This window comes from Diceros bicornis, chromosome 32, assembly GCF_020826845.1.
Source record: "Diceros bicornis minor isolate mBicDic1 chromosome 32, mDicBic1.mat.cur, whole genome shotgun sequence".
In the NCBI taxonomy this organism is placed as follows: domain Eukaryota; kingdom Metazoa; phylum Chordata; class Mammalia; order Perissodactyla; family Rhinocerotidae; genus Diceros; species Diceros bicornis.
In genome coordinates this window covers 24,878,955-24,906,456 of record NC_080771.1, presented here as the reverse complement: position 1 = coordinate 24,906,456, position 27,502 = coordinate 24,878,955, and the positions used below count along the sequence as shown (strand labels likewise).

The following is a 27,502-nucleotide window of genomic DNA, read 5'->3' as shown; positions in this document are numbered from 1 at the left end:
GCAGTCTATACAGAAGCTGAAATATAAAAATGTATACCTGAAATGTATATTATTATAAACCAATATAACCTCAATAAAATTTTTTTTTAAAGTTTGCTTTATCCAAGGGATGTTCATTCCTCATCTATTTATTCACCAAATGAGTGTCTATTATGAGTTCATCCCTGAGGATCAACATTAAGGAAAGCAGACACTGCGCTGCTCTCATAGAGTTCCCAGTCTAGCCAGGGAGCCAGTCAGTCAACAAAACATGACAAAACGCACACAAAGGCGCCCCCTGCTGGAACCTAGATTCAGCCTTTTGCCTCAAATTACCTGGTGTGCATGCCCGAGGCTGTACCGTCCCCTCTGCTGATTGGCTTGCGGGATCGGCTTCCAGACCTCAGCCAATGGGGTTGCGGCGGCGAGTGACCGTTGGTGGAGGTAACCGCCATGCTGAGGGGCGATGGCCGGGCCTGTTGGCCGCATCCGAGGCCGCGCTCTGGGGCGCTTTCCGGTCGCCCTGCCCGTTGGCGAAGTGAGTATCTCTGAGGGTAGAAACGAGACCTTTTTTTTCCCCATATTTAGGCGTCTTCCTCGCCCCCACCCCTGGCGCCGGGGGCAGGAATAACAATAGCAGGTGATATTTATCCAGCCTTCGCGGTAAACCAGGCACTGAGCCCAAGGCCTTAACCCTGTGATCTCGTTGAATCTTCGAACCATGAGGTGGGTACTTACCAGGATTCAGAGGAGACGGAGGCTGCCTGAGGTCACGTAGGGGTAAAAGCAAGAAGCCGAATTCAAATCCAGGTGCTCTTAGTTCCCTGATTCTACTCTCCACGCCCTACTTTGGGAACTAGATGCTTTCTTAGCGGAAATCGCACATTGTGCAGGTGCGGGGAAGTGGACGTAGGAGAGTCTGCAATCCTGATGCTGATTTTTAAGTTTTGTTTAGGAAAAGTAGCACATGCTAAAAGCATTCATGGGAAGGATAAGCACCAAATTCAGGATAGCTGCTGTTTCTCGGGATGGCTATGGGGGGGGGCTTCAATTGAATCTTAATTGTTCTATTTCTTAAGCCCCCAGGTGGGAACCTAAATGTTTGTTATATTATTTCCTTTCTTGTTTGTCTGAAATACAAATTTAAAAGGAAAACATGCACGTGGAAAATAAATTTCAGAGGATAAAATGTACATAACAAAATGGAAGTCTTCTCCCATCCCAGACTCTAGAGCCCCTCACTAGAAGCAGCCACTGTGATCAGTTTTGTATCTTATATATTTTCTATAGTATGTACAAGCATACATGTGAGTTTGTTTTTTGCACAAGTGGATCCTATTATATAAGCCCTGCACCTTGGATGGTTCCTTTTTTTAACCTCGTTAAACTTTCAAAAAATTTTTTCCCTTCACCTCCTTTAGCCTTGTGATCACTATGATTTCTCTGGCAAAATATTTCCACGATTGCTTCTCACATGATGAGATGTAGGTCATGGCTTGCCAGGCTGTGTGTTGCCTCTTTCTTTTTACACATCCTCACCTGTAGGGTCCAAAAAACATCTTCCCCAAGTTAACCCCTCAAAGGATGCAGAAGAAGAATCATGGCAAGTAGAGGATTGCCAGGAACTGCTTTACCCTTTCCCAAACATTTTTACTCATACTTTGCAGGTAAAATTTCACATAGAGCCCACTATTGCTTGAAATTAATTTATTGTAGTGGGACATTGGCTAAGAGAGAGAAGTGGGGATTCATTTTCTCAGGTTGCAGGAGAATGCCCAGCTTCTTTCTAGTGAAGTAACAAGGGGAGAGAAGCTTGTTTGATTCCAGTTAGGGGAGAGCAAGTGTCACATTTAATCTTTATTTTACCTCTTCTCAAAGCCCAAAATATTCTTTCCTTTTTTAAAATTCTCCCAATCACACAACACTTACATGGGATAGCTGGGATTCTAACCCAGGCACAGCTAACTCCAAAGTCATGCCAGATGGGGAGGGCCTCCCTGGATGAACTCATTTGCTCATTAAGCTGCTCTGTATGGCTCTTTTCATCCGCCTCCTACCAACCTCTCCATCCCTTGCTCTAGTCAGTCCCCACAGGAACTGTGTGTCTGTTCAGCTCCACAAACCTGCTTGTCCTTTCTTGTCTCTGATCGTCTACCTGGAACACATTTCCCTAGCACCTTGAGTATTTTTTCAAGGTGAAACTCCTGTAAGTGGTGTTGCCACACAGTCTGTGGGACAAATTAACCAAACGGTGTTTGAGAGGGCTGATTCCCAACACCTGGACATTTGAAATCACCAACCTGAAAAGTGAGAAAAAAGATCTGCTTGTTTCAGTACGGAGTTGTGTGACTATCTGTAATGGTTTTCTGTTTTGATACACGTTTTCAATCTGTTCGAGTTTTTTCTATGCCTCTATGCTGGGCGGGTTTTGCTCGCCCAGTTGACAGGAGCTTAGGCACTTTAAGATAACTACATGCTTCAGTCTGCGGTTCTGGACGTGGGATAAGAAAGCGTGAGCTAAGCAGGCTTGAGAGTGGTCTGAAAGCGACCGAAGCAACAGCCCGAAAGGGTCCAGGGGCTGCCGGGCTGGCGCGGGCTCCGACGTCATTGCGATGCGCCGCTTCCGGTCCCCAGCGCCGGGCTGGAGCGAATGACTTCCCTCTTAGTGGGGCCGGAGCCGGGCTAGCCGCGACCCCCGGGAACCCACGATCGCGCTGCGCTGCGGCTAGTCCGCCATCACTAGCGTCCCACGCGCGCCTGGAACCATGGCCACCGACTCGTGGGCCCTGGCAGTAGACGAGCAGGAAGCGGCGGCCGAGTCGGTGAGTTGGTTTCAGTCGTAAAAGGGTCAGGGGTCACTTTTGGCCGGGGATCTGATCCCTGGGAAAGGACACTGCCTAGGTTGGTCAGGGCCGGGATGGGGTGCGGGTGGGGATGGAGCCAGGACCCTGCCCTGGCTTTGTTTACCCACCGGCCTGCTGGTTTACGTAAGTGCAGATGAGTGCTCCCCTCGAAAATGAGTCCAGCCCACCTGCCTGTCTTCCTGGAATCAGGGTATATCATAGACTGCACTCACCACCCTGGATTTATAATCACCTTTGTAGGTGTCACTCTCCACCGCCCGTTTCTGAGCTTCTTGGGCTCAGGGACCATGGCTTACTGATATTTGTGTGCTTGCTCAGTGATGATGAATGATCGACTCAGAAGGCCCGACAGTCAGTAAATCCTCTCCTGATTCGCTTAACTTGTTCTGGGCCTGACAGACAGGAAGCAGAATGTGTGTTAAACATTACTGTGTAGAATTCATTTCTCCCACCTAAACGCCCTCAGTTCTGATGGTGTGTTGAACCTACTTTTTTAGTACTTATTCCTGTGACTTCTTCAAGAACAAGAACTTAATCTTATTTTTTCTATAACTTATAAATAACTTTATATATACACTTATATATAACTTATATATGCACATAGTTTAAAGAGTCAAATAGTTTTAAAACCTGGTTCCCACCAATTGTTTCCTCCCCCGAAAAAACTATTTCTCTTGAAACTGATTTACCGTATTGACTTCCTTGTTCCCTGAATAACACACTTGCTTTGCTACTTCTTGAATTTTCTGTTTTAGGTATTTACTGATTTTGACTCTTTCCTCTTTTCCCCACCACAAATGCACACCTTCCCATTCCCCATCTTTTCATTATATTATAATTTTAGTTAGATCAGTATTCCGTGTTTATATTAATTAGTAACTCATGAGTACTTTTACTTTCCTATAAAACTTTTTTTTTCCTTGGAATTTATAATTGCCTTGTGCTTTTGCTTTGTATTCTTTGTACTTATCACCAATTCAATCCCAAGCTCTTTGCTGATTGTCTAAGTTTATCTCAGGATGTTCAGACACATCAAGTATTCTGTCAATTCCATTTCTCCCAGATCTTTTAGCCTGTTTCAGACCAGACTAGTTACCCCTATGTTTAGAGCACAGCTCATTTTGGAGGCTGGAGGTGAATGGGGCAAATTTCTCTTTGCCTTCATTCTGGGGATTCCTTCTTCTTCTCTTGTATTGGATCCCCTCTTTTCTGTATCTCCTCTCTTTGTCTATCTTAATTGGATGGAGCCATCCATCAGTTTCTGGAGGTGTATGGGAAGTAAATTTCTTTCTTTTTTTTTTTTTTCTTGTGAGGAAGATCAGCCCTGAGCTAACATCCATGCTAATCCTCCTCTTTTTTGCTGAGGAAGACCGGCTCTGAGCTAACATCTATTGCCAATCCTCCTCCTTTTTTTTTTTTTCCCAAAGCCCCAGTAGATAGTTGTATGTCATAGTTGCACATCCTTCTAGTTGCTGTATGTGGGACACGGCCTCAGCATGGCCGGAGAAGCGGTACGTCAGTGTGTGCCCGGGATCCGAACCCGGGTCGCCAGTAGCGGAGCGCGCACACTTAACCAATAAGCCACGAGGCCGCCCAGGGGAAGTAAATTTTTTAAGGTATTGCATTTCTAAAATTAGCTTATTTTGCCCTATCATGTGGATAATAGTACGGCTGGGGTAGAATTGTAGGTTGGAAATTATTTTCCTGCCAAATTTTAAAGGCATTGTTCCATTACCTTCTAGATTTTTGTATTTGTTATTGAGATGTCTGAGACCATTCTGATTCCTGATGTGTCCTGTTTTTCCCTTTCTAAGCTTAGATAATCTTCTGTTTGTCTCCAGTGTTCAGAAAATTCATGATGATGCGTCTTGGGATGGGTCTATTTTCATCTGTTTTACAAGGCACTGGGTGGGTCTTTTTAATCTGGAAAACTCTTGTCCTTTCTTCACTTTGTTTTTTCTTCATCCCTTCTTTCTAAAACTCCTATTAGTTGAATGTTGGCTCTCTTGGACTGACCCTTTAATTTTTTTTTTTTTTGGTGGGGAAGAGTTGCCCTGAGTTAACATCTCTTGCCAATCTTCCTCTTTTTTTTTTTTTTTTTTTTTGCTTGAGGAAGATTAGCCCTGAGCTAACATCTGTGCCACTCTTCCTCTATTTGGTATGTGGGTCGCCACCTCAGAATGGCTGAAGAGTGGTGTGAGTCCACACCCGGGATCTGAACCTGTGAACCTGGGCCGCCGAAGCGGAGCATGCTGAACCTAACCACTGTGCCATGGGGCCAGCCCCCTCTTTAATTTTTTTAAGTCAAGTTTGTTGAGGTACAATTTATATATAGTAAAATTCATCCTTACTAGCACTACAGTTCTGTGAATTTTGACAAAGGTATGCAGTTATGCAGCCACCACCACAATCAAGATATAGAACATTGTCACCATTCCCAAAAAGTTCCCTCAAACTTTTTGCAGTCACTCCCTTCTCCCACACTTCTCTGGCAGTTGATTTGTTTTCTGTCACTATAGTTTTACCTATTCCAAAATGTTATATAAATGGAATCATACAATATATAGCCTTTTGAAAAATCTGGCTTTCACTTAGCATGATGCATTTGGGATTCAACCATGTTGTTATACGGATCAATAATTCCTTTTTATTGCTAAGTAGTATTCCGTGTATGGATGTGCCACAGTTTGCTTAATCTTCTGTTAATGAACATTTGGGTATTTTCCAGTTTTTGGCAATTATGAATGAAGCGTCTGTGTACATTAGGATACAGATTTTTGTATGGACTTAAGTTTGCATTTATCTTGGGATTTGCTGGGTTATATGTTAAGTGTATGTTTAACTTTAAGTTATATGCCAAACTGTTGTCCAAAGTGGCTGTACCATTTTGTATTCTCACCAGCAGTGTATGAGAGCTCTAGGTGCTCCACCTCCCCACGAGCACAGCATGGCCGGTTTTTTCTCCATTCTTATAGGTCCTTTTCTCCATTCATCCAATTTCATTGTGGTTTTAATTTACATTTCCCCTGTAACTAATGATGTTGAGAATCTTTTCATGTGCTTATTTGCCGTCCATATAACTTCTTTGAAGTGGCTTTTCAAATCTTTTGCCCATTTTAAAAATCATATTGTTATTGAGTTGGGAGAGTTCTTTATGTATTCTTGATACAAGTTCTTTATCAGATATGTGTCTTGCATATATATCCTCCCAGACTGCAAATTGACTTTTTATTTTCACAATAGTATTTTTCGAAGAGCAAGCATTTTCAATTTTGATTAATTCTAATTTTTCATTTTTTTCATGATTAGTTCTTTTTGTGTTCTCTCTAAGAAATATATCTTACCCAAGGCCACGAAGCTTTTCATTTGTATTTTCTCCTAGAAAATTAATAGCTTGAAATTTACGTTTATGTCTATGATCCATTTTGTTAATGATTTTATGTTGGAGGAAGTATGGATGACCATCACCACAATCAATTTTAGAAAATTTTCATCACCCCAAAAAGAAACCCGTACCCATCAGCAGTCACCCCTTTTTCTCCCCAACCTCCCACCCTAGCTCCTTGCAATTACTAATCTACTTTCTGTCTGTTTAGATTTGCCTATTCTGGACATTTCATATCAATGGAATCATGCAATATGTGATCTTTTGTGTCTGGCTTCTTTCACTTAGCATAATGTTTTCACAGTTCATCCATGTTGCAGCATGAATCAGAATGTCCTTCCTTGTTATTGCCAAATAATATTCCATTATATAGATATAGCACAGTTTATTTATCCATTCATCAATGTCCATCAATGGACATTTGGATTGTACTTTTTGGCCATAATGAATAATATTGCTATGATCATTCATGTACAAGTTTTTGTGTGGACATATATTTTCAGTTCTCTTGGGTATATATTTAGAAGTGGCATTGCTGGATTATCTAATAACTCTGTGTTTAACTTCTGAGGAACTGCCAGAGCGTTTTCCAAAGTGCCTGCACCATTGTATCATCTTTAAGATTATCCTTTTCTTGGGGCCGGCCCTATGGCCTAGTGGTTAAGTTCAGTGCGCTCTGCTTTGGCGGCCCAGGTTCAGTTCCTGGGCGTGGATCTACACAACTGGTCATCGGTCATGCTGTGGCGGTGACCCACATACAAAACAGAGGAAGATTGGCAGCAGATGTTAGCTCAGGGTGAATCTTCTTCAAGCAAAAAGAGGAAGATTGGCAACAGATGTTAGCTCAGGGTGAATCTTCCTCAGCAAAAAAAAAAAAAGAAAGAAAGAAAGATTATCATTTTCTTTGAGATTAGTAGTATCTCTGAGAGGCACTATTGTGTAGTGGTTAAGGCCTCACACTTTGCCTTGGATTTGTATTCTGGGTCTATCACTTACTAGCTATAGGACCTTGGGCAAATTGCTTAACTTTCCTGTGCCTCAGTTTCCACATCCGTAAAATGGGGATAATCATAGTACCTAACTCATTGAATTATGAATGTGCCTGATATAAGTGCTATATAAGTGATAGCTATTGTTGTTGTTGTTGTTGTTATCTGTAATTCACAGTTTCTTTGCAGGAATCTTTTAAGTTACTTGTCCATATTGTATGGATTAGTTAGTCGAATCTGGATAAAATTTGTGAATCTACTTAACCATGCATAGGTAAATGCATAGATCACAATATTCTAAAACTGAACAAATGAGTAAGTAATGAGTAAAGCCGCCGCTGTTACCCTCTTCCTTGTGGAACTCTCACTGAGGATCTCCACAGGCACTGCATGACATAGGTGACTGTGACTTGTACAGTGCAAGGTTACTGTATTTTAAATATTCATCAAGCTTCATCTCTTATTCATTTTATTTTATTTTTATTTATTTTTTTCCCCCAAAGCCCCAGTAGATAGTTGTATGTCATAGCTGCACATCCTTCTAGTTGCTGTATGTGGGACGCGGCCTCAGCATGGCCAGAGAAGCGGTGCGTCGGTGCGCGCCCGGGATCCGAACCCGGGCCGCCAGCAGTGGAGTGCGCACACTTAACCGCTAAGCCACAGGGCCGGCCCTCTTATTCATTTTAGATAAGAAAGTATTAGATTCCATTTATATTTATTTCCCCATTCCCCAATGGCTCCTCTCTGTTCCCCTTTGTTCCATGGGAAATTTCAATTTAGAGGAGAGCAAAGGGATTAGAAAACTGAGTGAGCCTCTAAATCTCCTCCATCATCATCCTGCCTGAGGCGATCCCTATTGAGTATAGTTCATTTACCATTAAATCTTCCTGCTTCTGCCTTCAGATTCCTTTCTCAAGTAACTTTTGAATAAAATGTGAGTGTAACTGTATAGTTTTCAATTATTTTCATATATCTTAAGAACTAAAGTATTAATTAAAGTCATTGAAAAATGTGGATATTATGAGGTGAGTGTTTTTGCTTTTTTGCCTTTAGATTTCAAAATAGTTTCCAGTGAAACTGCAAGAGAAACTGGTTTTTCCTTTTTGGTCCAAATAAATAGAGCAAAGGAAGGTAACTGAACTAACTGGCTTTCACCATAAGTTTCAGCGTTCTGTCACTGCAGTGGGTAATGAAAACTTCACTGTCCTGCTGCTATTGCCGTATAGGCTTTGGGATCCTTATAGCCTAGTAAGGGCTAAGTATGTTTTTAGATTCTGCTGGAACCTCTCCAGGATTCTGATACATTGTAATTGTAAAATACCACATCTATTGGTTTCATTTATATTGTTGCTACCAACTTTTCCTACACATTGCATTTTAGTTATTTTAACTATTTATTTATTCTGTTAACTTCAATTTGAACAATATATCAACAAAAGAATGGTTTGTCCTTTTATCATTGAATATTCAAATGCTTTACAGTAATGGATATTTCTAACTCATTTGCACCTCATTAACTCATTTATATCTCAGCCCTATCATTTATTTTAGGTAGCAGTTATCACCCTAAGAGTGGGTGCTATTAACCGTACTCTTGTAAATATTACCCATAAGTCAGTCTGTCTGTCTCTCTCTCTTTTTTTTTTTTGCAGGGAAAGATTCACCCTGAGCTAACATCTGTTGCCAATCTTCCTCTTTTTTTTTTCCTCCCCAAAGCCCCAGTATATAGTTGTATATCCTAGTTGTAAGTCATTCTAGTTCTTCTATGTGAGCTGCCGCCACAGCGTGGCAACTGACAGACTGGTGGTATGGTTCCTCGACCAGGAAGCAAACTTGGGCCGCCAAAGTGGTGAGAGCACTGATCTTTAACCACTAGGCCATCAGGGCTGGCTCTCTCTCTCTCTCTCTTTTTTTTTTTTTTGTCAGCCCTGAATACTAGACTTAAGCGAGTTTCATTGGCAGGATGTGGAGGAGGAGTGCTTTAGTGAAGTCTAAAATATGTTGAACACCTACTGTATATCATGCCCTGCGCTAGTTGCTTCATATTTGTTACCTGTTAGCGTGTTCCCTCTCCTTCAGAATTAATGAAGGATTGTACTGCTTTATGATGATTTCCATTTTTGCCAATTTCCTTTCTTGCCAGTCTCTCCAGTGTGTTCCCTCCTGCTTCCTCCTACCCCCAATACCAAAGGAGACAGACACAAGAAACTCCCTTTTTAGTTTCCATCAATAGAAGTGAGGTTCCTCCATTCCCAATTAACCACTCATTAAAACAAACAATTTTTTCATTCCTTCCTCCCCTTTCTTCCTTCTTGGACTTAGAGGAAAGGCAGAAATGAACCTCAAGACATAAAGAACCTGTGTAGGTCATGCTTTAAGAAGTAGCCATTTGAGGGCCGGCCCCGTGGCTTAGCGGTTGAGTGTGCGCGCTCTGCTGCTGGCGGCCCGGGTTCGGATCCCGGGCGTGCACCGACCACCACTTGTCGGGCTGTGCTGAGGCCGCGTCCCGCATACAGCGGCTAGAAGGATGTGCAACTACGACATACAACTATCCACTGGGGCTTTGGGGAAAAAAATAAATAAATAAAATTATAAAAAAAAAAAAAGAAGTAGCCATTTGATTGTGGTGATTTTCATTCTTTTACCTTTCACTAGATGATGTCTTAAGCTCTACTTAATATTTTATGATTAGAGCACCTGCTTTGTGCCAGATCCAAAGGTCAATTAAAAATAAAAATATCCCCTGTCTTTAAGGTATTTTCTTTTCTTTTTTTTTAGCTTTATTGAGGTATAATTGACAAATAAAAAGGTATTTTCATTCTAATAGGGGAGATAAGTCCTGCCAGGATATCTCTAATTTACAGTGTTTGATCAAGGTCCTAATAATTCTTTCTGTGAAATGTCTCTTTGCTCTGGGTCAGCCTGGTGGGTTTTTTGATTACACAGTGTGCCATGATGCTCCAAGTTGTTCCCAACTTAAAATATCAAACATCCAGCACAAGGCAACCTGAATGTGAGGCTGCATATCGGCATGCTGTGGTCCTGGGGCTCAAACATATCCTGCAACATAATTGATTCTTACCCAAAGATGCTTTTCATTGCTGTCCTCCCACCTCATTGTACTCTGTCTGAAGTATGACTGCATTTTCCAATATCTCTTTACATTTCCTCTTGTTTGGAAAGTGAGAGAATGACAACTCAAATGATATTCTACTGAGAGAGTCCTTGTAATCAGGGCATTAAGCAAACTCACCAATTATGATTCTCTCTAAGGATTATAATTAGGAAGTGTGGATTGAGCTGTTGTATAACCAATTTTTTCCTACTGCTGTATTTATGGGATATTTTATTTATGGTCACTCAAACTTTTAGTAAATGAAAGGAGCCCAGCAGAACAACCTAATGAATAGGTCCTAATGACTAGATCTAATGAACAGGTTTTGAGAGTGTTCATTTCTCCCCAGCTTCATTGGGGAGGCTCTGTTGATTCAAAATATTTTAAGTGATTTTCCTGACACTTTCCCTCCTCCCATATTCTCCATTTAGTTGAGCAACTTGCATCTTAAGGAAGAGAAAATCAAACCGGATGCCAATGGTGAGTAACTAAAAGCTAGTTTTAAAACAAATGTGATCTCCTTTAGAATTTATGTTTTGATGTCACAACTGTCTGGAAAAAATTATATATGTACCAGATGGGGCTGGGAGATACTGGCAGTCACTTGACTTGGGAATCAACAAACTGGATTGTTTTGTGTTATATTTTGCTTAATATAAGCATGAGGGTGCTTAATTAGCTTATAAATTATTAAATTTATTACTAACCATAAGAATATACTGCCAAAGATTATTTATCATAAAATATTCCTCAATATGAGATGAGATAGACAAAGTATGAGCAACCTGAGAGTTAACCTATTGTAATCATTCTGAAATCGTATCTACCAAAAAATCTAAGATTTCTATTAAATTTTCATTGATGTACTTAATATTATAGGAGGGAAATTGTAACATTTACCTTACTCTGAATTCACTTACAATCTTTTTCTGTATAATTTTACAGAACTACAACATTGTTTGAATGTATGTTTCTATTAATCAATAGTTTATACATAGAGACTCTAAATGGCATTATTGTGTTCATATATTGATGAAATATGGTTTGCCCAGATATTCCTCTGTTGAGCATCAAGATGGTTTCTAATCACTGACTGCTGTTATCGTCTTCCTATAACATTTGGGAGATATTGATGCTATAAGGGAAATTAACATTAGTTTTTGAGGTACAGTGAGAGGACTTGCAATAGGAAATAATTGAAATATAAGCAACAGTATTTCATACGTTTGTTTACATAGGAACAATAAAATGTTTTTATGTGTGGCTTGGTTTCCTCATTTATTTTTTTGCTCCCCAGGCCTTTACATTTCTAGTGTCTCATAGAATTTGAATTGTCTCAGCTGTTGGGTATGGGATGTGATTTTGAATGACAGCCACTTTGTGTCTGATAAAGGTGCTGTTGTCAAGACCAGTGCTAATGCAGAGAAGACAGATGAAGAAGAGAAAGGTAACACAGCCTTAGAGTTAGGTACTACAGTCTAAGAGAATGGATTGTTATTTTTACACCCTAAGTGGCTTGACTTTAATGGGAGTCACAGTGCTAATAAAAGTTTAACGTTGTTATTGGTGCAGGAATTCTAATTGTTTACATTTTGGAGGAATTTTACTTTGAAGAACTGATGAACTTCAGCAGCAGCAGGAAATATTCCCTGAATGATTATCTTGTACAGGGCATTATAAAAGAAATTTCAAAAAAGTTACGTACCCATTGTCTAATAAAATTAAATTTAATGATATTTTGACACATTTAACATGGATAACAAGATGCAAACAGCTTATACGATATCAAGATACAGACTTTGTTAATTTCTATTTTTTTCGTTGTGTTTAGCTAATACTTTTATATTTATATTGAGTTTATATTGTGTGCCAATTGGAGAGTAAATATCTGGGTCTAGATAGGAGGAAGAGATAACCTCAGGAAAGGAGGGTTATTGGGAATTGAGTTTTGGAGAAGAATATGAGGCTCAAATGGATATATGAGTCTCATCACCTTTCCCTTTAATAAAATAAACTATTTTAATTAATTATATTTATAAATCAAAACTGTGATATACCTTGAATTAGAAGTGCCAGTACAAATATACGTTATTGCTCAAAATACCAATTGAATTCCTATGAGCTCATGGTGTATTTCATGGACTTGTTAAAATCTTTGCTCTCTTTTTCCTCACAGAGGACAGAGCTGCCCAGTCCTTACTTAACAAGCTGATCAGAAACAACCTTGTCGATAACACAAACCAAGTGGAAGTCCTACAACGGGATCCAAACTCCCCCCTCTACTCAGTGAAATCTTTTGAGGAGCTTCGGCTGTGAGTATTTGTTTACTTTCTGACCCTTCCCTTTGCATTTAGATAGAAATCCTAGGACTGTCATATATATTTTTTTATCACAGCAAAACATTTTTAGCTAACACAAGCTTAATAAAAGAATTTAGCTGCTTTGGGTTATTAAGTAAAATTTCCAGGTAACCTGAAAAAGCTTTCGCTGCACTCGCACATTGTGCTCAGTTCAGCACAATTCAAGTATAGTTATTTTTAGATTTAGTGTGTAACAGCAGTAAAAAAGAGAAAAAATCCCCCAGATATTTGGCTTCTTTCCTCAACCAAAGAGACTGTGACTTTCATCTTTAACTGTTTTTCCAGGAAACCACAGCTTCTCCAGGGAGTCTATGCCATGGGCTTCAACCGTCCATCCAAGATACAAGAGAACGCACTGCCTTTGATGCTTGCTGAGCCGTATGTGTCCTGACACAACTCTGTCCCATTTTCAATTTTCCATTTTTTAAAAATTTTATTATTAAAAAAAAACTATACTAGTAACACATGCTCATTTTAGAAAAGTTAGAAAACAATGAAAAATAAAAAATCATCTGTAGGGCCGGCCCCGTGGCTTAGTGGTTAAGTGCGCACGCTCCGCTGCTGGCAGCCCGGGTTCGGATCCCGGGCACGCACCGACGCACCGCTTCTCCGGCTATGCTGAGGCCGCGTCCCACATACAGCAACTAGAAGGATGTGCAGCTATGACATACAACTATCTACTGGGACTTTGGGGGGAAAATAAATAAATAAATAAAATTAAAAAAGAAAGAAAGAAAGAAATCATTTGTAATCTCCCTCCCTTCTACACTATTAATGTTTGGAGTAAAGACTTGTAGATTTTTTTCTGTATAAACTTATATATATATCTTTTTTTTTTTTTTTTTTTTTTTTGCTGAGGAAGATTCGCCCTGAGCTAACATCTGTTGCCAATCTTCTTTTTTGGCTTGACGAAGATTAGCTGTGAGCTAACATCTGTGTGCCAGTCTTCCTCTATTTTGTATGTGGGTCACTGCCACAGCCCGGAAACTCCTTTTCCTATTTGTCTAAAAATGGATATTTTAGGTCTGTATTTTCTTGAGGTTTTCTTTGTTCTGTGTCATAATAGTGACCTTTTTTTCAAGATGGATAATGTCTTTTTTTACTTGGCACTTTGAGCATACTTAAAGGTAACTAAATGGAATATTTATTAGATTATTTCACATTAGTCGTTTGTGTATATGGATCTTGATGCTTTCATAGATGCTCGTTTTTAGATTGTTAATGTTCAAGAGACTTGAGAGAATTATCTAGTACCTTTCTTCATTAACAAATATTTATTGAGTGCATGGTTTGTAACAGATACTATTCTAGGCACTTACCTACATTAGTGAACAGAGCAGACAAAATCCCTGCCCACATGGAGCTTACATTCTAGTTTGGAGCATAGATAATTTATTTTTATTAAAAATAAAATATATACTATGTTAAAAGGTGATTTATTGTAAATATAATTAATGCCACTGAATTGTACACTTTAAAAATGGCAAATTTGGGGGCTGGCCTGGTGGCATAGTGGTTAAGTTCGCATGCTCTTCTTCGGTGGCCCGGGGTTCACGGGTTCAGATCCTGGGTGCAGACCTACACACTGCTCAAGCCATGCTGTGGTGGCGTCCCATATATGAAATAGAGGAAGAGTGGTACAGATGTTAGCTCAAGGACAATCTTCCTCAAGCAAAAAGAGGAAGATTGGGAACAGATGTTAGCTCAGAGCCAATCTTCCTCACCAAAAAAAAAAGGCAAATTAAAAAAAAAAAGGCAAATTTTACGTTGTATATTTGACCACACTTTTTAAAAGTTAATAATTTAACGTACAAAAAATATTGACTTGTACATTTTAAATGGGTGACTCCTATAGTATATGAATTATATCTCAATAAAGTTGTTTTTTAAAAAGGTGATGAAGGGCTGGCCTGGTGGCGCAAGTGGTTAAGTGCACGCGCTCTGCTGCGGCAGCCCAGGGTTCGCCGGTTCGGATCCCAGGCGTGCACCAACGCACCGCTTGGCAAGCCATGCTGTGGCGGCATCCCATATAAAGTGGAGGAAGATGGGCATGGATGTTAGCCCATGGCCAGCCTTGCTCGGCAAAAAAGAGGAGGATTGGCAGATGTTAGCTCAGGGCCGATCTTCCTCATTAAAAAAAAGGTGATGAGTGCTAAGGAGAAAAATAAATAGAGCATGATAGGGGAGATCAGGAATACCAAGGACCTGATTGCAATTTTATCCCCAACATTTTATTATGAACATTTTCAAACATCCAGCAACATTGTAAGGATTTTATAGTTAACACTCAGATGCCCACCACCTAGATTCTACCACTAATGTTTTACTATACTTTATCACATATCTACCCACCAATACATCTTGTTTTTTAAGGCATTTCAAAGTAGATTGCAATTTTAAGTCAACTGGTTAGGGTAGGATCTCATCAAGTAGGTGATATCTGAGCAAAAACTTGGAGAGGAGAGAGCTGACATGTTGTCGTCTGAGGACAGTTGTCCCAGACAGAATACAGCCAGCGTGGAAGCCCTAGGACGAGAGCATGGCTGGCATGTTTTCAGAGCAGCATTGGAGAGGTTGTGGTGGAGTGGAGTAAGGGGGAGGGTAGTAGGCGATGAGAGCAGAGAGGTAATGGGGAGCCAGATCAGGTGAGACCTTGTATGACATTATAAGGATTTTAACTTTTACTCTGAATGAGTGATTGGAAGGTTTTTAAACAGAGAAATAACATGAGCTGACTCACATTTTAAAAGAATCACTGGCTACTGTGTTGAGAATAGATAAAAGATAAGGAGTGCTTCAAATCCTACCATAAAATCTCTCTATAGTGCCCTATATTTGTGAAGCTAGCATATATAACACTGCTACAGAATCCAAGGCCACCTCCTGTAAATTAATTTTGAATGCTCATTCTTTTTTTTCTTTTGCTGAGGAAGACTAGCCCTGAGCTGACATTCATGCCTATCTTCCTCTACTTTATATGTGGGTTGCTGCCACAGGGTGGCTGATGAGTGGTGTAGGTCTACACCTGGGATCTGAACCTGCAAACCTGGGCCACTGAAGCAGAATGCACCAAACTTAACCACTACACCGTGCATCCATCCCCTTGAATGCTCATTCTTTAATTAAGCTTTAGTCTTCATTTTTATTAACTGAAAGGATACTTAAGATTTAAGCTCCTTGGGGCCGGCCTGGTGGCGCAAGCGGTTAAGTGCGTGTGCTCTGCTGCAGGGGCCCAGGGTTTGCAGGTTCAGATCCCGGGCGCGCACCAACGCACCGCTTGTCAGGCCATGCTGTGGCAGGCATCCCAGGTAAAGTGGAGGAAGATGGGCATGGATGTTAGCCCAGGGCCAGTCTTCCTCAGCAAAAAGAGGAGGATTGACAGATGTTAGCTCAGGGCCAATCTTCCTCAAAAAAAAAAAAAAAATTTAAGCTCCTAAACAGTTTGTTTTCTTGTGCAGCCCACAGAACTTAATTGCCCAGTCTCAATCCGGTACTGGTAAAACAGCTGCCTTTGTGTTGGCCATGCTCAGCCAAGTAGAACCTGCAAATAGATACCCCCAGGTAAGGGCTGGGTGAATTTGGGTTTTCTGCTAATGCATAGCTAGAAGGGAAATGCCATTTGATGGATTAAAAGCCAAGCTGTGTCCCAGTGGCTTAGCGGTTAAGTACGCACGCTCTGCTGCTGCCGGCCTGTGTTCCGAGCCCGGGCCAGCACCGACGCACTGCTTCTCCAGCCGTGCTGAGGCCGCGTCCCACATACAGCAACTAGAAGGATGTGCAACTATGACATACAGCTATCTCCTGGTGCTTTGGGGGGAAAATAAATAAATAAAATTATAAAAAAATAAAATAAAAGCCAAGCTGTGTATTACTTTTTACATAAACTAGAACCCCTTAAGTTGAGCACATACAACATGGCTTATCTTCCAGTAACAACGAAAATCCTGTTCCCCTTCCCATGGTTTGCCAGTTCTGGGATACTGCTGGTAGGGTTGGCTCCTTTACTTGCAGGAAAAACCTCCTTCATACAACTGGCATCCATTAGAAAGTTCTGAGAACTTTCGAGTAAGTGAAACGGAAGCTAATCTCCAATTGGAATTTCAGGTCCTTGCTCACATGTGGGTTGTGGTAATCTAGTAGCCAATAGCTGTTTTCAAGTGTCTTTACCCAGCGAGAGTTCTGACCCCTAAGAATTCTCGCTTATGACTTTGCAGCTTAAAGAATCAAATGGTGTGCACTTTATATATTCTTTCCTTCAGCCTCAGCTGGAGGAATAACTAAATCCTAATGGTAATTCTCCATTGCAGAAGAGCTATTGTCTTGAATTCTCAGTCTGCACTCTTTCTTACCAGTGTCTGTGCCTTTCCCCAACTTACGAGCTTGCCCTTCAAACGGGAAAAGTGATTGAGCAGATGGGCAAATTTTACCCTGAACTGAAGCTAGCTTATGCTGTTCGAGGCAATAAATGTGAGTATGAATATGTGATCCTATTTCATTAAGCTAATAACTTCCTTTCTGAAAAATTTCAAAACACATGCAGTAGTTGAAATAATACAATGAATACGTGTGCCCTCCACTTAGATTTGCAAACTTAACATTTTGCCATATTTGCTTTCTCTGTATGTGTGTGTGTATCTTTTTGGTGAACCCTTTGAAAGTAAATTGCAGGGGCTGACCCCATGGTGTAGTGGTTAAGTGCGCGCGCTCTGCTGCTGGCGGCCCGGGTTCGGATCCTGGGCACGCACTGACGCACCGCTTGTCAGGCCATGCTGTAGCGGCATCCCATATAAAATGGAGGAAGATAGGCACAGATGTTAGCCCAGGGCCAGTCTTCCTCAGCAAAAAGAGGAGGACTGGCATGGATGTTAGCTCAGGGCTGATCTTCCTCACAAAAAAAATAAATAAATAAAATAATAAAATAGACTGATCCTCTTTAAAAAAATAAATAAATAAATTGCAGACATTGTGGCTCTTTATTCCTAAATACTTTACCATGCATTTCATAATAAGGACATTCTTCAGCATACCCATAAGACCCTATCACAACCAAAAAAATTAACAGATTCCCTAATAGCTAACATTAGTCCATTATCATTTTTCCCCAGTTGTCCCAAAAGTGTATCTTTATGGCTGTTTTGTTTTTGAACCAAGATTGAGTCAGTGTATATGCATTGCATTTGGTGGTTGTATCTCTTAAGTTTCTTTCAATCTAGAAGAGTCCCCTCACATCCCCCTGCTTACATTTGACTTTTTGAACAGACTAGACTAGTTGCTTATAAAATGTTCCAAATTCTGGATTTCTTTAATTGTCTAATTTCTTTTTAATGTCATTAGAAGAACAACAATGTTCTAGAATGTTCATGGCAATTAACTCTGGGAGCTTATTTTTATATTCTTTTCTCTTTATTCATCTTTTCTACATTCATTTGTTTTATAACAAACTAACTATATTTAAAATTTGTTGGAAGTTTGGTTGAGTTCTGTGGATCTTGAACACAAACCTGTGACTTTATGACTTGCAGAAATCCACTCTGTGCACAATGTCCTAATGCCAACTTGAAGTCAATTCTGAAGAGAAAAATAAATAAGATAATCAAACTTAGTGGAAAATAATCATAAGACATTTAAAACATTACAATTTGGATTTGCATTACAATGGCAGAGGATTCTAAATTTTTTGTGAGGGGCAGTAATTGGTTTGTTAACCGAAGTAGGAAGCAGCATTTGTTAGCTTTGAATTGACTCGACATTCCCATTTGGCCAAAATTTAGGCTGTGACTAGAGGGGGCTTGTGTATGTCTGGTCAAGGCTGTAATTAAGGACTAAAAATTGAATCAGTAGGTACCACCTAATTCAAAATGAAGAGCCAAATTTTCGATTTCAGACTGCACAGGGCCAAGAATGTGCCATAGTCTGCCAGACCTACTCTGGGGAAGCACTTTAAGAGAGACAGTTTATGTTTCTTTGAGAAGACAAAGTCTTTTATAATGAATCCTATTTACTGACCTGGGCAGGGGGCACGTAAAGGCAACTGACTTGTTTGATGTAGATGCTGGGATAGCTGAGGAGCAGAGTGCACTGGAGCGAGAAGAACTTAGAAAAAAGTCTACTTGTGAGGAAATGCAATCCTGGTCTGGGGAAACGATCTTGACAGAGAAGAAATAAAGATAACAGATCCTTAAAAGAGAATTGGATGATTATAGAGAATGAAAAAGAATACCACTGACGAGGTTTTCATCTTCTCATTGTTTATATCCTTACTATATCTTTTCAGCATTATTGTCTATTTTTTTGTGTGTTTGTCCATTAATACTGTAGTGATATCTTAACCTTTCCTTAAAATATTAATGCAAACAACAAAACAATTGCGTTAAAATACATCATAGCTTTAGAATTTTTCAGAGAGGAGAGCTGGCTTTGCCGTGGGAATACCCATGGAAAACATCTTGTCTCCACAGTGGAAAGAGGTCAGAAGATCAATGAGCACATTGTCATTGGCACCCCTGGGACTGTTCTGGACTGGTGCTCCAAGCTCAAGTTCATTGACCCCAAGAAGATCAAAGTGTTTGTTCTGGATGAGGCTGACGTGATGATAGCTACTCAGGGCCACCAAGATCAGAGCATCCGCATCCAAAGGTAGGAACTCTCGAGCCAGGAGGAACGTCTCAGCCTCCTGATCTGTAACATCTCCTTTTACTTCAGACTCCTCTTCTTGCCCCTACCAGGTTCTTTACTACTTCCAGAATCATTTGTTTGATGGGCCATTTCCATGTCAGCACATGGACCGTCATACTCCCAGCCTGGGTTGAGGAAGGAGACTCAGGGACTCTAACACTACCCATGCCCCTATCCTATGTCTGCGTCTACCTCCTCCCTATAATTCTCCTCCCCTCATTTGTCCTCTTCCTGGGGATGTAGACCATCCGAGCCTGGGGAGGCTGTGCTTCAGTTCCTTCCAGTGAAACCTCGGGATCATCCAGCATTCCCTTGCAGGATGCTGCCCAGGAACTGCCAGATGCTGCTTTTCTCTGCCACCTTTGAAGACTCTGTATGGAAATTTGCCCAGAAAGTGGTCCCTGATCCAAACATTATCAAACTGAAGCGTGAAGAAGAGACACTGGACACCATCAAGCAGTATTATGTCCTTTGCAATAACAGAGACGAGAAGTTTCAGGCCTTGTGTAACCTCTACGGGGCCATCACCATTGCTCAAGCCATGATCTTCTGCCATGTGAGTAGCAACAGCAGCAGCAGCAACTGCAAGCCTGCTGGGGGAGGAGCTCCCCTGAAGGATGTTGTCTTGCCCACTCCCTCTCAGCCAGCCCCACCTCAGTGCTGAAGAGGACCAGGTTCCCTCTGTGTGACTAGAAAGAAAATGATGAATCACTTCCACCTGCCCCAGGGCATATGCTCCTCAGATTGTAATGAGTTACAAAGGGAAGACTGTGAAGAACTGAACCTTCTTGATCCCACTTCTTAGAGATCTTAAGAAAAATTGGAAATAACATCCAATGAAATAATTTTAAAACATTAAGAATATAGACTATTTAGGAATAAAGACCTTTGTCTCACACTACACTTTTCCTAGATGAACTAAGATCATTTAAGTAATTCGTCCAAAAAAAATCATGTGGCTAAAATTCTGTTTGAGAAATTTATAAGCCTAACCTGCTGACTGAACTCAGCAGGGCTTTCATGTATTTTAATGGCGACAAGCCCTGCTTTTTTGCAGGTATCTTCATTTAAAGCAATTCTTTTCACTCCAGACCCGCAAAACAGCTAGTTGGCTGGCAGCAGAGCTCTCAAAAGAAGGCCACCAGGTGGCCCTGCTGAGTGGTGAAATGATGGTGGAGCAGAGGGCTGCGGTGATTGAGCGCTTCCGAGAGGGCAAAGAGAAGGTTCTGGTGACCACCAACGTGTGTGCCCGCGGTGAGCAGAGAATGTGCCCTGGTCTGCCAGGCTCGGGGTAGCAGGAGAAACCCTCATATTCACGAAGCTCAGATGGTTTGGGGGCGATCAGTGGGGGTGACATTCTTTTCTAGGAGAGACTGGATTCCCTGAGCAGATAAGAACTTTCATAGAAGCCAGGAGTCCCGACTTGGTGGAAGGAAACATACAGGCATCTGACTGGTTTAGAATGGCGCCTGCTCCTCTTGGGGCACCCAGTGAGGTTTTAGCTGCCTCTCTAGATACTTGTATCTAGCAGAGGCTCTCTTACTGATTTTATAATTTGGTTAGCACCTGCCAAAGTTCTCTTTTTTTCCTCTGGGTTCTTATTCCCAAATCCCAGAGCTGGCCCATCCCAGAGTCTTCCTTCCACCCAAAGTTGGTATACATTGGCTTGACTATGGGCAACAAAGATTTTGTCTCCTGTCCTTACTCCTCTGCACTCTCCTTCACGCAGGTATCGATGTTGAACAGGTGTCTGTCGTCATCAACTTTGACCTTCCCGTGGACAAGGATGGGAACCCGGACAACGAGACCTACCTGCACCGGATCGGGCGCACTGGCCGCTTTGGCAAGAGGGGCCTGGCAGTGAACATGGTCGACAGCAAGCACAGCATGAACATCCTGAACAGAATCCAGGAGCATTTTAGTGAGTCCCTGGGAGCGTCTCCTGCCAGGGCCCTTTCCTTTCAGCGGCAAGTCCAAGGAGGGACTGGGGAAGGGTGGGTTTTCCTGTGGCCCCGAGAGAGGCCTTTATCTCTATCCACATTCCTTTCCTTCCCTACAATATGGAAGTTCCCGTAGAGCACACCTGGAGAGTTCAGGGCTCAGGGACTCGAGTGACAGCTCCCCCTTGGCCAGCTGAAGGAGACTGTTGCTGTCAGTGTCCCTTGCTCAGGCACCGGAAGCCTTTGCAGTTAATTGAAGGATGGCTGTGGCCAGAGGCAGGGCACGTCCCTAGGTGGGGCAGAGACCTGTGTTTCCTCTCTCCCTGCTGTGCTGACCCTTCCCTAGGTGTGTGTCTCCACAGTAATCCCATGTTGATCTCTCTCTGAATTCTCTCTTTTTCCCCCTAGATAAGAAAATAGAAAGGTTGGACACGGATGATTTGGATGAGATTGAGAAAATAGCCAACTGAGAAGCTCCACCAGTCACTGGTGCTGGCCCTGGGCGCTCCCCTTGCACGGGAGACTAGTGCTTTCCTGACACAGGCCTCGACAGTCACCACAAAGACGAAGGCGCGAGTAGAGAGAAACTACCTACCTCGTTTTAAATTACGTTTGGACTTGACAAAAATTGTGCAAATGATGGGGGAAGGTAGAAAAAAAATGTTTACACAACTTCTTAAGATTAGGTGTGAATACACAGAAATTTACCTTTTGGAAATTCCGTCTGTTTTTTTTTTTGGCCAGCCTTTTCTGTTATGCTAATTTACATGCTGTGGCTAAATCACTTGCTCAGGATCCTTTGTGTCAGCCCCTGCCTGTTCTCTGGCTAGGAGTGTTTGGGCCAGCCTCCAGCCCTTGTGAAAGTGACAGAACAGAGGTAAAGAGGGAACACAGAGAAAGAGACCGCAAGTAGGATAGGTATGTAAGCCAGCCATTATGTTTGGAGTATGGCGTGAGGCAGCAGAGGAGGCCTGTGAGCTACCTGTTTGGATTTGGGGTGGGACCACTCATCTGAGTGTTGTCAGCCCCTCTCTGTCCTGATCCCACAGCAGGAAGGGAGTTGCTAAGCATGGACCAAAATGCCAACTGGGACCTTTGGTGTATGCAGGTTTGTGTTGCAGGACGATGACCTGTTCTCAATAGGTGCAATCAGTGTATAGTGCATATCTGATTACTGGTGGATCCCTTGCTTATGCTTGGGCAAGTCCTGTGGAGAAGTCATCGTGGAGAATTAGTGGTGGCCCTAGCTTGCCACAAAACCTGATCTCATAGGCACTTGCAGCATCTTTTTTTACATCCCTAACCTCACCTTGACCCCTTAGTAGGCCCAAGCAAATAAAAGGTGATCTGAAGTCTGGATCCTCAGTGAGAATTGTGGTTTCAAGTCTCTAATACTCAGCCCCAAGGCAGCTCCAGAAGTGATCAGCAATAGTCACAAATCCTTGCTTTGTCTCCAGATCCCAGAAGGCAAGTTTTGTCAGAGCTGGGAAATGATTTCACATATTTGGCGTCTTGATTGTAAAAAGGATTCCGAACATCTGCATTTTCAGTGCTCGGAATACAAACAGGTGCAACTAAGGGACCAGATGGACTATAGCCATTCATCTGTCGAAGGCAAGAGTGATTGCCAAGACCTTTGCTCCATCCTTAACTTGGCATCTGTGTGTAGAATAGTAAGAGCAAATGATATTAATGGACACTTCCTCATACCTGGCCAAAGTTGTTGGTACCCACAGAGTGACAGAGCAAAAATGAGATGAAACTGAGTTGCAAGAGCAATATGAAACGCCAGCCAAAAGGAGTCCTCTTCAGCTCTTTGACCTTGATACAGAGTGGCCACTTTATCTAGGACCAGGCCTGGAAGAGGGATTTTCTGTGATGAGAACTCTTCCAATCCCAGACCTTCCTTATAGGTGTTGCTGTGTTTTAGAGCCAGATCTATCTCTTGGGAAAGGAAGGGGCCAATGCCAGCCTCCAGGTGGTTTCCTTTCTCTGACATTACAGATACTGCAAAGAGACCAAGAGACTGCCAATCCTGCCACACTCCCCCGTGGGCACTTGATTGTGTAGTCTTCTCTATGCTTCTGACCCACCTTGGGAGTCTTATAATAAAAGAAATTTAATGCCTCCCCTCGCCCAAAGTCCTGTGGACCCAGCCTGAAAACAAAGGCAATAATTAAAGAAGTATAGACTACTCACAAGGCTGCTGACTGACTACACCCCACCTTCTCACAATATATATAACCTATCTACTGAGTAGCCCTAAATCTGAGCAGGAAAATGGGAAGGGATGTGTTTCAGACTCTATAATAGTAGGAGTAAATGGGTATCTGGTAGAAATCTAGATCAACAGTTCTCATCTGGGGTCTTGGACCCCCAGAATTCACTGGATGGGTTTCATGGAGTTTATGAAGTATATGCAGTATTTTGAGTTTAAATGCATATTCCTGGGTAGAGACTCCCAAAGGAGTATGTGTCTTTTAAAAAGGTAAGACTCACTGTTATGGATGGCTCTGGAGTGTCACCCCTGTGTCATTGCAGTGTATACTCCTTCACAGTCCGTATTCATTCCTGCCACTGCTTGGTTCCCAGGGTTCAATGATCCACAGCTGCCTCTGTGATCTTGTGCTATCTTGAGACATCAGTAATGTAAAAATGTATTGAGCCCTTGGTGAGCTTCAGTCCTGAGTTTCTTTTACTGTTTTTAAAAGTTCCTATGTATGGAATGATAAAGTGTGCCCTAGAACAGAGAAACTCACTTGAGAAAAAGAGATTTTGGTCCAATGGAGGATTCTAGATATGTTCATTATCCATAAACAATGGATTTTATTGTTTTTTTTTCTGTCGTTCATTGGCTTTATGCATAAGAACTAATCAATTGTTGATGTACTCTTTATTGATGTTAATTGAATTTATGAAGTGTACATGTTACTAAGACATCATTAAGGAGTATAAGAAGAAAACAGCAGCATGTTTTTGGTTGCTGGTATTAGTAATCATACATAAGTGAAGATTCACATGTTATTCCACAGGCTAGTCATCACCTGATACGACTATTCCATTTCAGAGTTGACATTGCTCCAACATGAGCTGTTGGGATGTCTCCATAGGCCAAGGGCCCTACTCAATTGCGAGAGGGCTCCTGACATTCCTTTTTTTCCTGCTGGTAAAGCAGAGGACGCTGGCTTACTAATCAGAAAGAGGGTAGATGCCAACAATTACAAAGTCTTTACATTTATTTTTCTAGTCCTGAGAAAGGAATAAAAATAGGGCTTGGAAATAAATCTTCTCCCTTTGTTGTTTCATCTCTTGTTTATTATTTAACATGAAGGCTACTTCATAGTGTCATTGGTATTCAGAAGGTAAGGATTTCTCAGGTTAAAGAAGATATCATGAAGGAGCGGAGTTTGCTTATAAGAGAAAAGTGGGATTCCAAGTGACAAGAAGAGTGCCCTAGACAGACGAAGGGAATATTAAGACTAAATCAACTTCACCAGGATAAACACAGTATACTGGAAGGGTAGTGAGGAGAGCAACCTGGCCACATGGGCAGAGAAAAGACTTGTTAGGTAGAAAATGAAGATCTGATTGTTTGAACAGGTTTTGGATTGAGTAGTAAATTATCACAGAGTCTTAAGTCACAGAAAGGAAATAAGGAAATTGTGGGATTTTTTTGGGGGGGGTGAGGAAAGGGGGTTGGTCTAGCAGAGGTGTACAGGATATATTAAAGCTGGAAAAGGCTGGCATCTGAGAAACCAGTTAGAAGATGATTATTGCCTCAGTCCCATCACACGCAAGTGCCAGGATGTCATTGGTTGTATTGAGAACACAGAAGAAATGGACTGGAGGGATACTATAGAGGAAGAATGGTAGGCTTTTATACCTACTTGTTATTCCAAAAAGGATTTCTGGCTTTTAAAGCATTAGTTGCACTATACAAAATAATTCTGGGGACAAACCCAAAAGGAAGGTTTGGAAAGAACAGATAGTATCAGGGTTGAGTCTCATACACAGCATGTATGATGTCAGGCCTGTCATCTTTGCAGGACACAAGTGGCCCCTCTCCTTCGCAGACACCACCTAAGCTGTTGTAGATTTCAGGGGTCCTCTTTAGGTTTCTCCTGGTCCTGGACATCGATACTAGGTTCTTAGGAACTCCCTGCAGTTTTACCTGACTGCTTTTCTGCTTGAGAGTAAATATTCCTTAGTCTGTTGTCTGACTCAGATTGTAGCATCTTCCAAAAATGACACAATGGAGGTGAGGGAACTTGAGGGGCTGATGCTAGGTGGCTCCAGTACCCTGCTTTCCTAATCCTGAGTCTGGAGACAGGGCTTCCCCAGAATAGTTTCAAAGACCTAGTGGGAAGTTAGAGGCCAGGTGGAGATCTGCTTGGAGGATATTTGTCACACTCCTACCCTGTGCCCTCTCTTTCTCCAGCCCCTGTTGTTGGATGCTTCTGCCTTGGCTTAGAATCTGGTCTGGCATTAGTATTCAGCAGAGCAAGGGCTTCTCCATGGTAGTTTTTTTTTTTTTTTTTTTTTTTGGTGAGGAAGATCAGCCCTGATGCTAATCCTCCTCTTTTTGCTGAGGAAGACTGGCTCTGAGCTAACATCTATTGCCAATCCTCCTCTTTTTTTTTTTTTCCCCAAAACCCCCAGTAGATAGTTGTATGTCATAGCTGCACAATCCTTCTAGTTGCTGTATGTGGGACGCGGCCTCAGCATGGGCGGAGAAGCGGTGCGTCAGTGCGCGCCTGGGGTTCCGAACCCGGACCGCCAGTAGCGGAGCGCGCACTTAACCGCTAAGCCACAGGGCCGGCCCTCTCCATAATTGTAAAATGGGGATAGGAGTAGGTGGAGGAAAAGAATATTAGGTGAAGCCTGAGAGTGGTGGCTGTCTGGGATGCCAGCTGCTCAGATGAGACACATTGCCTATGCTTTAGTGATATCGCATAGGTAGAGGTGGTTGGGGGACAGAGCTTTCTTTATGCAGCCTTATAGCCCAGGACTACAGCCAGTTTCTCCCACAGGAAGGTGTGTGTGTGTGGAGGGGTGTTTAGATGGAACTCTCCTGGAAGTACTAGTACACATTTTGTGAGTCTTTACAAGTGTTCAGTTACTCAGTAGTCCCCTCTTATCCATGGTTTCACTTTCTGAGGTTTCAGTTACCCACGGTCAACTGTGGTCCGGAAGCAGATGATCCTCTGTGTGGTGAGGTCAATAGTAGCCTAACACTACATCACAATGCCTAAGTCATTCACCTCACTTCATCTCATCACATAGGCATTTTATAATCTCACATCATCACAAGAAGAAGGGTGAGTACAATACAATAAGATTTTGAGAGAGAGACCATATCCACATAACTTTTATTATAGTATATTGTTATAACTGTTCTATTTTATTAATTTTTGTTAATCTCTTACTGTGCCTAATTTACAAATTAAACTTTATCATAGGTATGTATGTACAGTATAGGAGAAAACATAGTATATATATGGTTCATTACTATCTGTGGTTTCAGGCATCCATTGGGGGTCTTAGAATGTATCCCCTGTGGATAAGGGGGGACCACTGTAACCTCATCCATATGCTTCCAGCATCCTTGGAATTCTCCAATTGGAGAAAAGCCAAGTAGTCTTAGGTTAGCTTATTCCTGAGAGCAAACATCCCCCCGCTTAGACTTGATAAAACATGAGTCAGCCCCTGGTCAGGCTGTGTGGCCAAGTGTGCTAGATATATTGTTCTCTGGTCTATGTTCCTCTCAGACACTAACAGCTTCTAAATTTGCTTGGAAATTGTCCTGATAAGCCAATGCCATTTGAGTCCAGGTTTAACAACGGAACAGGTCCCAGTGTTTTGGCATTGCTTTGTTAATTTCTAAAACAGGATTATGCTAGAGGGACAAATTAAATATTGTTCTATTCATCTGATTTCATATTTGACATCAATGAAGGGGCCAACTTCAGAAAAAGCTGCAGTGCCTCCAGCCTCACAGATCATTAGTCCTCTCTGGTTCACTTCCCCACTTTTTGTTCAGTGACCATTTTAAGACTTGCACTCACCTCAAACTTCCAACCCCATTAGCCCCTTCAGCTGTCACCAATAATCTACCTACTCCGAGTAAACGGCCAACACAAGCAAACTCCCTCAACCTTCTGCCACCAGACCTTCCTCTAAGCACACCTATCCTTC

At 41.8% G+C, this 27,502-nt stretch overlaps 1 protein-coding gene across 2 annotated transcripts; it reads left to right on the top strand.

The window, feature by feature from the left end:
* Positions 1-440: 440 nt before the first annotated feature.
* On the top strand, positions 441-24,612 carry LOC131396191 (ATP-dependent RNA helicase DDX19B). Of its 2 annotated transcripts, none has more exons than XM_058528255.1 (12): positions 441-517; positions 10,764-10,812; positions 11,726-11,779; positions 12,509-12,644; positions 12,978-13,070; positions 16,151-16,253; positions 17,045-17,159; positions 19,151-19,328; positions 19,686-19,923; positions 20,459-20,621; positions 21,097-21,288; positions 21,716-24,612. In XM_058528255.1, the coding sequence occupies exons 1-12, from the start codon at positions 446-448 to the stop codon at positions 21,775-21,777; spliced, it is 1,455 nt and encodes a 484-aa protein (XP_058384238.1). In that variant the 5' UTR covers positions 441-445; the 3' UTR covers positions 21,778-24,612. The 2 variants fall into 2 exon arrangements, with proteins under 2 accessions (XP_058384238.1, XP_058384239.1); XM_058528256.1 differs by lacking the exon at positions 441-517 and adding an exon at positions 1,074-2,801.
* Positions 24,613-27,502: the final 2,890 nt, after the last annotated feature.

Bases quoted from the DNA above. Each gene is read 5' to 3' on its own strand.
- LOC131396191 (XM_058528255.1), top strand. From the start codon at position 446: ATGGCCGGGCCTGTTGGCCGCATCCGAGGCCGCGCTCTGGGGCGCTTT. The intron at 19,924-20,458 runs GTGAGTAGCAAC...TTTTCACTCCAG, and splicing joins AAGCCATGATCTTCTGCCAT to ACCCGCAAAACAGCTAGTTG. The intron at 20,622-21,096 runs GTGAGCAGAGAA...TCCTTCACGCAG, and splicing joins CACCAACGTGTGTGCCCGCG to GTATCGATGTTGAACAGGTG.